This window comes from Rhinatrema bivittatum, chromosome 18 (assembly GCF_901001135.1).
Source record: "Rhinatrema bivittatum chromosome 18, aRhiBiv1.1, whole genome shotgun sequence".
Lineage (NCBI taxonomy): Eukaryota > Metazoa > Chordata > Amphibia > Gymnophiona > Rhinatrematidae > Rhinatrema > Rhinatrema bivittatum.
The window spans coordinates 43,425,014-43,440,475 of record NC_042632.1 but is presented as its reverse complement, the minus strand read 5'-3'; the positions used below and the strand labels follow the sequence as shown (position 1 = coordinate 43,440,475).

General features: G+C 38.3%; 1 protein-coding gene across 1 annotated transcript in view; it reads right to left on the bottom strand.

The window, feature by feature from the left end:
- Nucleotides 1-1,042: 1,042 nt before the first annotated feature.
- The window catches only part of LOC115079701 (A disintegrin and metalloproteinase with thrombospondin motifs 2-like), a 292,174-nt gene continuing 277,754 nt past the window's right edge, over nt 1,043-15,462 (bottom strand). Inside the window, 3 exon segments of the mRNA XM_029583448.1 lie at nt 1,043-1,984; nt 8,630-8,716; nt 13,506-13,684. Coding sequence (XP_029439308.1) covers nt 1,536-1,984; nt 8,630-8,716; nt 13,506-13,684 — 715 coding nt within the window. The 3' untranslated portion in view covers nt 1,043-1,535.

The window sequence follows — 15,462 nt, the reverse complement described above, 5'->3', positions numbered from 1 at the left end:
AGGGTGTTACAGAAACAGATATTCATTGTAAAACTGAAATCAATAAAGAATTTTATACCTCATAAGTGAAATTCTAACAAGAGGAGTTGATTTGTACACTGCAGTCTCTACTAGCTGCATTGTACAATTCATTTCCTTTTCTTCACTTAAGGTCTAAAATTCTTTAATAATTTCAGTTTTACAATGAATATCTGTGTTTCTGTAACACACTCACCCTGAACCAGAGTGCCCCCCCTTACAATGGTCCATCTATCGAGTGCCAAGCTGTACCTTATAAAGACTCTCTCTCCCTCCCACCCCCCCGAGCATACCTAAGATATGCATGTAAAGGCTGCAGCCAGATGTGCACGAGGAGTATTTTAAAACCTATGTGTATAAATTATATAATGCATATCTTTGCGCACGGTAAAATACGTGTGACCCTTCTAAAATTTACCCATAAGGCTTTTCTCCCAATCCATTGCCAAGGGGAAAAAAGTGAATCAGGCCAGAAGTTATGGTTTTCTGATACTACTTCCCTTCTGAAAGCACCATATACAGAATACAGTAAATTCCTGCATTATATTAATAATATTGACATGCAATACAGCAATTTTGAAGATCTTCATTGTAGACCTCCAACTAGCAGAATATTATATGCCAAGAATGAACAATACTTAAAGGCTTTCCAAGGTCTACATCTCTATGAAGCCCTCATTAAGTGCAATGAGCAATTCATTCTGGCTGCAGTGGAATGGTCCTCCAAACAAGTGGTTACTAATATATTTCCTCCATAAAAATATAGTATTTTATTGCAGGAAATGGAATATGAAGTTACATTTTCTTTACAAAGCACCATAGGGAACAGTGAGTCCAGTTATTTAGGTGAACAGAGAATTGGTGAAGCCAGGAGAAAGATGCAAAGCAAGCCAAAACTAAAATGGCTGGGTATGTAATGTTATAGAGTCTAATAATTATCCCATGAAGATACTGGTAATTTTAGTAATACAGAGTAAAAAAAATTTCTAAGATAAATCTGGCCTTTTCTGTCTTTGGAGCTATCCTTAAAATAGGTAATTTGCTGGAAAATAAGTTTAGTTATTCAGAAAACATTTACAGTCATTGATGGCGAACATACAAAGTTTTTTTTTTTTTTTGTTTGTCTAGACCAGTGGAAATGCCAGGAACTTCTAATGTTCACAAATGAATAAGCTTCTATAGGTTTTCAGTGGAAATAAAAACTGCAGTAAAAAAAAAACTTTCCAAAAACATAATTATCTGACTGCATAACTTCAGCATTTGCACTGATTCATTGACATGGAAGACATATGTTAATCAACAGCCTTGCTACAATGAGCCAAGGTATTATTGACTAGGCTGACAAACATTTATATTGCACTGGGACTCTTTTAGCACCTCAATCCTAACCCTTCAAAAAAAAAAATAGACATTGATGTAGCACAGAATGGAAGGTAGCCTTAGCACCATTTTCTGTCTAGTTTCCATGACATAGGCATTAAACTGGCATTAGGTAAACTCTTGAGAGAAACTGGGATTCAGGTGCTTTCTTTTTTAGACTTTTCTGAAATCTCTTGTTTTATCTTCTCATCTATTAGCTGTTGAATTCTTTGGTTCTTTGTCTTTAAATAGGAGGGCCGCCTTTGGGGAATGTTTTGCTGTGGCACTTCATTGTCCACATTGTGTATTTTATAGTTAATGTCCAATGTATTAACGTCTTGGTAGACCTCCATTCCATTGCTATGAGTGACATTCGTGTTGTCAAGAGGAGCCACTGATGTAGAGTTTATAATATGAATCCCAGCAGGAGTAGTCATTGGAGGGGTGAAATCCTGACTGGCATTAGTCTTAGTAGTGTTAGAATCGGTGCTGCTATGATTTGAGTTGCAGGACTTGCAACAAAGTTTATTGTAGCCAGGCATCGAGCAGTAACGAGTCAGCACATCCATACGACAAACCTGTGATTTGTCTGCTTGGCATCTCGTCTCTGAAACAGAAAAGGGGGACATTAACACTCACAAAACAGAATGTATGAAGGTGGGTTTATTAAAGATATGGTCCTAATCCTTGCATTTAATGTCACTAAAGGTTAAATCCCTATACCCCTGTCTGCCCCCATGCTCTCTCAGACTTAAACTTCCATACAGTCACAGCTGGGGTAAGATTCAGTGCTGGTTTTTCATTATAGGTAAACTGATTCATTCATGTCACTTTATGGTCACATTTTGAGAGAAGAAGGCACTCAAAAGTAAATTTTTTTATTTTTATTTTTTTAGCAAATGGATATAGTTAGGCAGAAACATACACAGGCCTACATAGAAAAGTCAAATGAGCAAAAGTTTGAAACCTTGGAATAATCATTCCATTCTCATCTCAAAGGCTTTCACTGAATTATTTACTCACCTCAGATGATACTGATAGAAAAATGAGTTTAAGAGTCAGATGAGAGCCTTTAAACAGGGCATCACACCTCACCCACTACAAACTTGTGCTAACAGGCTATTTGAATGTTTAAATGTAGAATGATGCCAAATTATGAAGGAGAGAGATGAAAACCATGACACGGTGATTACGGTGCTACCATGGTGCATTGCAAGGGGTGGCTTGCAGACACTCCCCATGGCTTACAGCAGGAGCTTGAACAGCTTGGAGCCAACCAAGTCGTGGTTAAGTTCAGTCTTTTCCCTGCTAATGTGCACATTGAAGCTGCTCCCAATGCTGTTTTGCCCTCGTGTCAGTAACAACTTGCAGAGCCCTGAAGCGATAATGTATTCCTTAAAATATCCCTCTGAATAATAATAATCTGTCATGTGCTACTTGCCTTACAAAGAAAACATCCAACTTGTTACACAACTGAATATTTTAAACCCTGCGTGCAGCTGTCTGATCGAGATGGCTTTATAGCAAGTTACTGCTACCAATCTTACAAAACAACCCCCCCCCCCCCCAAAAAAAATATTTCCAAATGGAAGCAGAGCCCTTTGCCTCTGCTTTTTCATGGCTGAAGTAGTAGCACAAAGACTAGTCAGAGGAAGGACTGGTGACGGACGCGTTCCCTGGCTCATAACTGCTAAGCAAGTGTGGCCTTGTGGTTAAAACCACAAATTAACATTTCAGTTTCATGGACCAGAATACAGGAGCATTGTAATAGATATCCCAAATAACTGATATGCTACCAGAGGGGGGAGCTACACCTTCATATCCCAGACTGAATAGCTCTTTGTTATGAAATGCAGCCATTCTTGTGCTCCTGTAGCTGATCAAATGATATTTCTCTGGAGCAGTGGAAAGGTCAGCTCTTTTCTTATATTCACAAAGGAATACATTTTGTATGTAGTTGGTGAAAAACCATAAGCTTTTTTTTTTAAAGTCGTCCTATCGTAAGGACTCTACCATATAGAGAAAAAGTCCTTATTGAATAGTCACATGTTTTCGCTCACCTTGAGGCTGAAACAGGTAGATTTTAAAAGCCTTGCATATACAAAAACACATACACATGTAAGTTGGCAGAGCAGGAGCGAAGCAAATTTTAAGTAGCCAGGAAGGGGGTGTGTACATGAATATTTCCTCTGCTGGCATGTGAACATTGGGAGGGAGAGAGTTTAAGGCTCAGTGCTACTCTATATATGGACCATTGTAAGGGGGCACTTTGGGGGTGAGTTTTTGGGGAGGGGGATGGTGTTAGTCACAGAGATTCATTGTAAAACTGACTTCATCATTTAGGTCTAAAATTCTTTAATGATAAGGAGTTAATTTGTACACTGCAGTCTCAGCTAGCTGCATTGTACAAATCAACTCCTCAGACTTTTCATCACTTTTATAAGTTCTAAAATTCTCTAATGAGATCGGGCTGGTGGTTGTTTTTTTTTTTACAAAGGATACCTCTGAATGTGTCTAACAACCCCCCAAACTCACCCCAAATCAGGGACCTCTTACAATGGTCCATCTGTAGAGTATCAAATTGAGCCTTGGCGTCTCTCTCCCAGTGTGGGTATATCATGTGTGTAAAACTGCAGCCATATGTGCGTGAAGACTATTTTATAACCGATGCTTCTACTTTATAAACTAGCACGTATCTATGCACATGTGCTCAGTTTTAAAATCTGTCTTGCTTTTAAAGGAAAAAAGTCTAATGTATAGGTCAGACCAAAAGTTCCAACAAGGAGTGGGGTGAATTTTAAGAGTTGCTTGCATTAAAAGGCCCTTATGCGAGCATTTGGGACAAGTGTGAGCAACTCGTATTTTAAAATGGCCCAGTTTATGTACGTGTGTGTGTGCACATGTGCAAGTAACCAGTTTTTCCAAAAAAGGGGCAGGGGCCAACATTTTAACATGGAAATCCATATTTTAAAACCGGCACCAGCAGTATGCATCAGGCTGGTGGCGCTGCATATTTACTTCTGTTCTTAATGAGGTGTAAGGCTCCATAAATCTTTTTAAGCCTAAAATGACTGGGTGAGCTGTGTGGCAGGAGTGCAGGCTCAAGAACCAAAGGGGTTTGCATGACCTTGAGAGAGACTATGCAAACTGGGCTAATTGGTAAAACAGGGAATGTCCTTCATGCGTGCTAGTTTTAAAAATCCACTTACCTGTGTGCATTAAAGCCAATAAATTCCTAAAGAAGATACACAAGTTACATTTCCTAATGTAACCGCTTAAAATTAGGAGTGCACATACGCATGATGGATGTATTTTAAAGCTCGCATGCATGATTAACAATACCTGCATATGTGCCTGAATGTAATCCGCTTTAAAGTGTCTGAAAGGTGGAATTTAAATCAAATCTGCAACATTGACAGTTGCCCGCACACTCGTTTTAAAGTTATAGTCTGTGTCTTAGATATTAAACATGTCCTCCAAAGCAGGATGAACCCTCATCAATACACTATAGCCACAACAGACATCCATGGAACAACCATTCTCCCAACCTGGACCCTGAGTTAATAACTTCTCTGTGCAATTCAAATTCATGTCTTTAAACACCCAATCACAGACCTGATGAGTTGCTATCTTAACACTATTTCTGACACCTTCAGCAATTCAGTTTTTGCTAATTGGTTCAGGGCCAACCAGTTGCAATCTGGCACCTTCTGAACATTTCTACTGTGGGACTTCCAGCTCCACAACATGTTCTAGCTATAAAGGCTTCCATTCCTCAGCCCTGGTCTTAAAAGGTCATGAGCTATATGCTATTCTCTGGCTTAGTGTTATGTCTGTCCAGTCAAAGATATCAAAAAGCCTGCAAATCAGACCCACTACTGAATATAGATTTACTGTGATTTGATCCACTACTGCACTGTAAGGAATCTGTTCATACAGTGAAGGCACTTCAGTCTTTATTCAGATTAAAAGTTAAGTGTCAGAAATGAAATGATGCAGTGAATATGGTCTTGGCTATAAACTTTGATAAACTGTCAATCCTGTTAAGTTTTGTGTTTAAGTGCAGTTTACTGTGCCACCTGTGTTAAATCTGGAGCTCTGCTGAAGATTCAAATTTTTGTTGAGCACCATACAAAAATAAGTTTTTCAGCCTAATCTTCTGTCTTTTCCCACATAAGGTCACTAGCACAGACTTTCTTCTTTTTTTCAGAGAGGAAAAATTTTGAGAGCAGCAGATGCCTTGTCAAGTTTGAGATCTTCTATGGGTGTTTGTGGGTGAAGCAAAATGTTTGGTACCAAAAAAAAGAAACCCACCTTCCCTGGTGGAAAAAATCCTTCTGAGGAACACTATTGCAAGGACAAGGGACAAGGATAATTTTCAGCACAAAGTAATGGGTTAGAGCTTCACTATCAACAAGGCTCTAGACCAGTGATGGCCAACCTTTTGAGCTCAGTGTGTCAAAATTCATAAAACCGAGCATAACTCTGGTGTGTCACTTCTAGAAAAATCCATAAATTTGTGATATTTGTAGCTCTAATCAATAACAGTTATAATTTTAATATGTACTGTATTTATTAATAAAGCAAAAACAAATTCTTTACCTTACCTGCTTAGTGACTTTTTTTGTTGCTGAATTTCATTGGCTAAATCTTCAATTGAAGTGTATGACAAAACTGCATTTTGTCATACACTGGCTGGCTTTTAGGCTATTACCTTATGCCTATATCTCATGCAAGCTTTCAGCAATCCTATTGCATGCCTCTACCTCTGACTAGTCATTATTATGTAAAATTCCAATGCAGAGTCTGTACTTTTCACTCATTCTTTGTTCAACAAAAAGGTCAGATAAGTGCATCTGGCAAACATCAGTCTAGTACTTTTGTAAATTTTTTAGTTTTGTTATCTTTGTTTTTGCTCAAACTTGTATTACACAAAGTATTAAGTTGCACCTAAATTGTTTAGATTTTATTATTGGCTAGGTAAAACTATAAACCCAATTTATAGATTCACTGAGAGAAAGTCAGACTGACCAAAGAAGTTTGACATCTTATCGGAAAATCTCAGGTGTTAGATCAGATTTCAGCATCTGCTTTCAAAGATTTTTTAAAATAGTTGTGGAATGTCTCTGTTTGGTGTCTGATAACCCACAGATCTCACGCCCACTCCCAAAACAAAATTGTAGTCCATCCTCCCATGAAGTTATTTAGAAAAATGCCTTGCACTAATGGTACAGTATAAATGTCCTAGGAAGCTCATGAAAGTTGACATTTGACTTGCAATATTAACCAGGAAGAGAGATTATGAAAACACACATCATACATCTCCAAAATCAGTTTATAGAAGAATGTTAAGACTGAATCTGATGTTCTCAAATCCCAAAAGCCAGGTTTGCATATTGTAACTTTTATTGGCGAAATGTGTGACAAACTGAAGGTATAGCTCTATTGTCATGATGGTATGAAAACAAAGAGATTAATCAAAGTCAGTTACTGGGACACAGTAAATAGGTCTAACGAAAAAAATGTCAAGATTCCAACCGTAATGGCACAAGTTTAATATAATGTTAAATACATACAAAAAACAGTAATAAAATATCCCTGATAAGCCATAGTGCACAATGCTCAGATGCCTTATTGCGCCTCTCTCTAGCCATCTGTACCTCGAACACCACTAAACATGTGTCCATTTAAAAGGTTTTAAGTTAACAGTCATGAATATACGCTTACAGTTAAACACAAATTGTTTTACATAACAGTTTCAGTGCCAGTACTTCCACCTTACCATCAGGTGGATTTATATTTTTTCCAGAACCTATTAAGACACATTCACAGCAAAAGTTTAAATATGTGATCACATGATAATGACAAGTTTGAAGTGCTGCAGTCTTGGAGTGAAAAGTTCAAAAGCGCCTGGCCCTGCACGAGGGTCAGACTAAGTGCAATAAGACAAAGAGAATTCCCTGCATAACTTAATACGGAAGATTATCTAAAGCAATAGAGAAAAAGGTACACTACTTAGTGGATTCTAAACTCCAAGATAAGTTAAACTGAACATCTCCCTACATTGAAGATCTGCTGTAGTAACAATCTAATTCTTCCACATGTGATTTCCTTCATGAAAGGTGCATGGACTGTCCCAATTAAGATGCAGTTAAATTTCAGCTGCTTTCACTGGTTTTGGTACTCACAGCTTTCTGTGAAGATCTATTTGCTCTATTCTTGGGTACCAATGTGCATAAAGCTGGCTGAGCTCGTAATGAATGCCATCTTGTTTTGACTCTTTAAGGCATTTTTCTAAACTAATTCTAAGCAAAATCATAGAAATTGAGGTATTCGGTAATTGGTTTACACCGTTATGTTTGCCAGTTACACTATCAAGATAGATCTCTCACTCACACACACACGATTCAAGTAGAGCATGCACATGGCGAAAAAAGACAATGAATGCAATGACCCTGGACACGTTCATGGTGAAAGGCCATCCACCTCACTTAAATATAAAATATTCTTAACATGGACTACTTGTATAAAAATGCCAAATACACACTAAAAACTGTAACACAGGCTGGATTAAAAGACAGTATATAAATTAATCAGAACAGAGGTAATTTTAAGATACAGTACAGCAAAGCAGCAACAATAGCAGCAGTGATGGCAGCAGTTAATAGCTAGGTAAACTGAGAACTGGTATTAGACATTTGGAAATAAACACCCAAAGAAATGTGGGTGAATGATCATGACAATGGGAAAGAGGATGGAATGATTCTTTCATTCAGCAGTTCATCCTATTAAGAAGGAAACTAACATGCTATGAGATCTGGGGGCCTTTAGATGGAGAACTTTAGCACTACAAGGTGGTCATTATTGTGATGTGATCACATTCACAATAAGTTCTCAGTTTTGCTTTCCAAGTGAACATCATGAACCAGTGAGAGCCTTTTTTTCACCATCCCAAAGCAACAAGCAAGCTCTTTGACAGCTTCTCCCCGACAGAGGCCTGCAACAGAGTACTGTAGAGTTCCTACTCATACATCCAACCACGGAGGGGCCTCTGTCACCAGTGCCACACAAACTCCAGGAAAGAGAGATTCTGAGCAGAATGGCTCAGCGAAGAAAAGATTTAGCACATGATGCAACTTGGTAAATCAGGTCAATTTTCCATACAGCGACAGGAAGAGAGCAAAAGGCAGAGTCCACATTTGATGTGGCATGCATTTAAGGTGAAAGGCAGAGCTATAAATGGGTCTTTTACTTGAAGATATTTTCTGGATGGGATAGTCTGGATCGGATCTGGAAAGCCATTGCACCATGTAGTTTTTCTTTGGGTCCGAAGCATTTCCTGTGTTAGAAAAAACACAAGATCATGATTTCTGCACTAGGGCTAATGCACTCAACTATTGCAGTGCTTTATCCAATGTAGTACTGTAGCACAGAGTGCAAGGAATTAGTACATTCAGAAGCTTATTAGGTTAGTCATAATCATGATCATTTCTTCTAAAGTAGAAAAAGCCTTCTTAGGCTAGATCTTCTGCTGAAGGATAAGTCAAAGTATAACTTCTGCTCTCAGCAGATTTAAACTAGATAAACAGGCATGATACCAAGTAAACAATTGTACAATCCCTAGTGCCCATCATGATTTCACCAATCACACAGCTGTTAGGCCTAGCAACACTTACCATCTCCCTATTCAACACACAATCCATCCTAAAGAAAGCCCCCATACTTCAAGACTTACTCACTGACACCAACCCAGATATCTGTGCTATCACAGAATCCTGGCTAAAGAACTCAGACCATGTTTTCATCAACAAACTCCCAACACAGACATAGGACATTTTCTCCATTCCTAGGCCCAAAAAAAGAGGAGGCATACTCGTTGCAACCAAGAAATTCCTTAAGCTACAGTCCAGTTCCCCCCCCCCCTAAGACTTGAAATTGGCCTCTTTAAATCCAAATCCCTGCAAGTCTGCCTCTTATACGCCCCCCCCTGGCATACTTGAACAAGACCCATCCCCCCTCATTGAATACATCACAGACAACAAAGCCAGACACACCCGCAGTGATACTTGGAGACTTCAATCTCCATGTAGACACCCACCCCAACATGCCTGCCTGTGAAACCCTACTTCTCACCCTCAAAGCCCTGGGCTTCAAACAGCTAATCTCCGAGCCCACACACAAAGCTGGCCACACCCTTGACCTCCTCTTTGTCAACACATGCATCACAGTACCCCAAACACCCACTACCACCCCATCCCCTGGTCAGACCATTTTCTCATCAATGTCCGCCTCTCCATCAATACTGACACACCGATCGCAAGCTCACATAAAAAAACAATTTCTCTCGGTAAACAATGCTCCTCAGAGGAACACTCCCTAGCCTTCAGTAAAGTAAATGAAAACCTTGACTTAAGTAACCCAGACACTGCTCTTCTATCCTGGAAATAAGTCCATATCCAACATAGCCAATGAATTTTGCCCCATCATCCATAAAACAAACCCCACACGTACCGAGAGGAAGCCATGGTACACCACAGAACTAAGAAGTCTAAAGCAAGACCTCAGAACCAAGGAATGTACCTGGCTTACACAACCATCACCCACACACAAAATGGCCTACAAACACTCATTGCATACATACTGACAAGCAACCATCCACGCCAAACACGACTTCTACGCAGCAAAAATCCACAGTTATAAATTCAACCCAAACGCCCTATTTTTGCCTAGTTACTGAATTCACAAAGCCCCTCTCCCAAGAAATAAACAGCATAGAGAAATGTGAGAAACTAGCTGACTACTTTCAAAGTAAAATGTCAAATTCTAACACGTCTACCCCCTAACCCTGCACCCACAGACCCACTACCGATCGACAACAACACTAACCTCGACTCCCTTGACACTATCTCCGTGAAGGAAGTTGAAGCCATACTAAAAAAGATTTGACCATCCACTCATATCGCGGACACCATCCCATCAAAAATTCTCCTCTCCATTCCCTCTGCCATTGCAAAACCAATAGCAGAAATCATAAACTGCTCCATCTCTTCCGGGAAAGTCCCCGACCCACTTAAACTCGCCATCGGGAAGCCTTTACTAAAGAAACACACCCTCGACCACAATGACCCTGCAAACTACAGGCCCATTTCCAATCTTCCCTTCATATCCAAAATCATGGAGAAAGTGGTTAACACCCAATTCACAGATTTCCTAGAAGAAAACAATATCCTACACCCCACCCAATTTGGTTTTTGTAAGGACTGAATCACCGAAAAACTCCTTATTGCTATAACGGATACCATCCTTAAAGGCATGGACCACGGCCAATCATATATACTTGCCGTTCTCTATCTCAGCTGCCTTCGATCCCGTAAATCATCAAATCCTAATATCATGCTTAGCAGGGATAGGCATCCCAAACACAGCCTTATCCTGGTTATCCTCATACCTTGACCACTGTAAATACTTAGTCAAACTTGATAATTTTGAATCCGCACACATTCCCTTCACACAAGGGGTACCCCAAGGCTCCTCTCTATCTTCCACCCTCTTCAATATTTACCTATTCCCTCTCTGCCACCTGCTCTCTAAACTAGGTCTAAAATTCTTCTTGTATGCAGACGATGTACAAATACTTATTCCAATTCAAAAGTCCATCAATGAAACCCTTCAATACTGGGAAATATGCCTGACATCCATGAACTCTCTCCTCTCCAATCTCCACCTAGCACTTGACACCTTGAAAACTGAAATCCTCATCTTAGCAAACCAACCTCTCCACTTAATCCACCAAAAGATTCTCAACGCCTCACAAGCCCACACACTACCGCCCAGTGTCAGATTTAGGAGTCACCCTAGACAATTAACTCAGCTTCAAAGCCACATTAAATCACTTCTAAAAGGGGGCTTCTACAAACTATAAATCCTCAAACTGAAGCCCCTTCTCCATGCCCATGACTTCCGTGCAGTCATGCAAACCACCATACTAACCAAACTCGACCACTGCAATTCCCTTCTCCTAGGCCTCCCTTCCTCTACCATTAAACCCCTCCAAATCCTTCAAAATGGCATGGCAAGAATCTTAACAAACACCAGAAAAACTGATCACATCACTCCCATACTTCAGGATCTCCATTGGCTCCCCATCACTTTCCGTTCCCAATATAAAACACTTACCATCCTCCACAACACATTATACAAAAACAATTCATCCTGGCTTGAAGACATGCCACAATTCCGCCAAGCTAATTGCCCCACTAGAAACTCCATTGCTGGCACTCTCCAAACCCCCTCACTCAAGATTGGGCACCTTACCGCTACTAGAGATAGGGCCCGCAATGGAGAAGGTTCTACCCTCTGGAATTCCCTACCAGTCAAACTCCGCTTAGAACTGTCCCTGAGCCATTTCAAAAAAGGAATCAAGACATGGCTCTTTAAACAAGCATACCCCAACTCCACCCAATCCTAACCATTATCCTTCTTGATCCACATGTTTCTCAATCTAGCCTATTTCCTTTCCCCTGACTGCATCTTACCATCCCAAAACTCCCCCCACCCCACTAACAATCTCTCCCTGAAAATACTCTCACCCCATGTACCCAGTTCCCTCTACCCTTTCCTCTCCCTACCCCCCACCAGATTCCAATCGTATTCATGTGCACTTGCCCCTGTATTACTGTAAATAAGCTTCATATGCTAAGTGTATCAAGTGCACATGCCAATTAACTTTGTATATTAATTCATTTTGCATCTGTAATCCTAACCGAATGCAAATAGTTGTAATGCTGTCTGTATATTAATTCATTTTGCATATTCAATCCTACCGAATGCAAATAGTTGTAATGCTGCCTGTATATTAGTTCTTTTTGCATATTCAATCCTAACCGAATGCAAATAGTTGTAATGCTGCCTGTTGACTCTCCTCTCTTGTAATTTGGTATATCATCCAGTTCATCCTCTCCCCTGTTCATTGTAATTTCCTTTGCTTCTCAGTTATTTGTAAAATGACATGATGTGTCCTATGAATGCTGGTATAAAAATTTTTAAATAAAGTCTTGAAAGCTAATCAGAGAGGTACTAATTTCGTGTAATGAAGTCACCTACAGTGTGTTTGATCCTTATTTCTACAGATTTTACTAACATGTTGACCATAATATACTGCTCAAGCATTCTTTACATCCTTCAATGTGCCTTTTTCTGAAAGGATCAAGCAAGGAATATATAGTACAGTGCAATCTGAACAAGGATTGCTATAAATGTTCATGACATGGGCTTACTATGCTGTTCAGAGAATTGTATTTATTTGTTTTTCATTTCATAATGGGTATGAGGGACAGATTGTGTTGGGCAATGCAAAAACTCAGTTTATGTAGCTATGAAAATGGTCTCAAAATTGGGGATGTGATGAGGGCTATGTAAACTGACAACCACAAGCAAGTCTTCATGGTGGCTAGTAACCTAATACATTTGCATTTTTCAGGGTGCAAAAATGATCAATTTGTAAATTGCAGATGTAAATACATTTTGTTTAGCTATTTCATGTACCTAGTGTTATCAAATTGCTTCTTTCTTGTTCTTCTTGTAAACTAATGTGATATACATTTTGAATGTCTGTAAATAAAAACCAATTACATACATCACTGTGTACACTGGTAATAGAGGAAATGTCTATGAATCTATGGTGTATTTTAAGTGGAAGCTAGTTTTTATCAGGGTAAAAGGGAACCCAAGCTACAGTGGTTTAATGCCATATGTATTTACTTCCAGTCCTTGAGGCAGGAGCTGGACTGGTTTTAATGTGTAATACACTGGCATCAGATATTTTCATTCAATTTAGAAAATAATCCATTTCATGTGCACAATTTTATTACCTTCAAAGCATAGCCTGTTTGAGTCTGAGAAACAGTGAATACCTCTTACAGGTATAGCTATGCTGCTTAGTACTGTTTATGGTTTGGTCTTCCAAAAGAAAGAGATATGAATATTGAAAGGATGATGCTTGAACAATGCTGGAGCCTGGATATTTTTGGTTTTCCTCCACACTGTTCAGCCTCCAATGGCCAACCACATGTGGAGTAACTGGAATTCATGCAGAAGACAAAAACAAGATGACAGAAGCAGGCTCTTACTGGGACAGGAGAGTAGCTTGCAGATCCTCATTGTTTCGGGTTTGTCTCTATTGCAGATGCCAATTAGGTTGTCCCCTGTTCTGCATAGCACTTGTCTGTCTTGTGTACCATTGCCACAGGTAACTGAGCACTATGCAAAGAAACAAAATAGAGTTGCATATTTTATTGACTTTGTCTTCCTGTACAGATGTAAACATGTAAGATCTTCTATCTTCTATCTTCTATCTTCTATCTTCTATCTTCTATCTTCTATCTTCTATCTTCTATCTTCTATCTTCTATTCTATCTTCTATCTTCTATCTTCTATCTTCTATCTCTATCTTCTATCTTCTATCTTCTATCTTCTATCTTCTATCTTCTATCTTCTATCTTCTATCTTCTCTATCTTCTATCTTCTATCTTCTATCTTCTATCTTCTATCTTCTATCTTCTATCTTCTATCTTCTATCTTCTACTTCTATCTTCTATCTTCTATCTATCTTCTATCTATCTATCTTCTATCTTCTATCTTCTATCTTCTATCTCTTCTCTATCTTCTATCTTCTATCTTCTATCTTCTATCTTCTATCTTCTATCTTCTATCTTCTATCTCTATCTTCTATCTTCTATCTCTATCTTCTATCTTCTATCTTCTATCTTCTATCTTCTATCTTCTATCTTCTATCTTCTATCTTCTATCTTCTATCTTCTATCTTCTATCTTCTATCTTCTATCTTCTATCTTCTATCTTCTACTTCTCTTCTATCTTCTATCTTCTATCTTCTATCTTCTATCTTCTATCTTCTATCTTCTATCTTCTATCTTCTATCTTCTATCTTCTATCTTCTATCTTCTATCTTCTATCTTCTATCTTCTATCTTCTATCTTCTATCTTCTATCTTCTATCTTCTATCTTCTATCTTCTATCTTCTTTCTTCTATCTTCTATCTTCTATCTTCTATCTTCTATCTTCTATCTTCTATCTTCTATCTTCTATCTTCTATCTATCTACTATCTATCTATCTTCTATCTCTATCTCTCTATCTTCTATCTTCTATCTTCTATCTTCTATCTTCTATCTTCTATCTTCATCTTCTATCTTCTATCTTCTATCTCTATCTTCTATCTTCTATCTTCTATCTTCTATCTTCTATCTTCTATCTTCTATCTTCTATCTTCTATCTTCTCTATCTTCTATCTTATCTTCTATCTTCTATCTTCTATCTTCTATCTTCATCTTCTATCTTCTATCTTCTATCTTCTATCTTCTATCTTCTATCTTCTATCTTCTATCTTCTATCTTCTATCTTCTATCTTCTATCTTCTATCTTCTATCTCTATCTTCTATCTTCTATCTTCTATCTTCTATCTTCTATCTTCTATCTTCTATCTTCTATCTTCTATCTCTCTCTTCTATCTTCTATCTCTATCTTCTATCTTCTATCTTCTATCTTCTATCTTCTATCTTCTATCTTCTATCTTCTATCTTCTATCTTCTATCTTCTATCTTCATCTTCTATCTTCTATCTTCTATCTTCTATCTTCTATCTTCTATCTTCTATCTTCTATCTTCTATCTTCTATCTTCTATCTTCTATCTTCTATCTTCTATCTTCTATCTTCTATCTTCTATCTTCTATCTTTCTATCTTCTAACTTCTATCTTCTATCTTCTATCTTCTATCTTCTATCTTCTATCTTCTATCTTCTATCTTCTATCTTCTATCTTCTATCTTCTATCTTCTATCTTCTATCTTCTATCTTCTATCTTCTATCTTCTATCTTCTATCTTCTATCTTCTATCTTCTATCTTCTATCTTCTATCTTCTATCTTCTATCTTCTATCTTCTATCTTCTTTTTCTATCTCTATCTTCTTTCTTCTATCTTCTATCTTCTATCTTCTATCTTCTCTCTATCTTCTATCTTCTATCTTCTATCTTCTATCTCTATCTTCTATCTTCTATCTTCTATCTTCTATC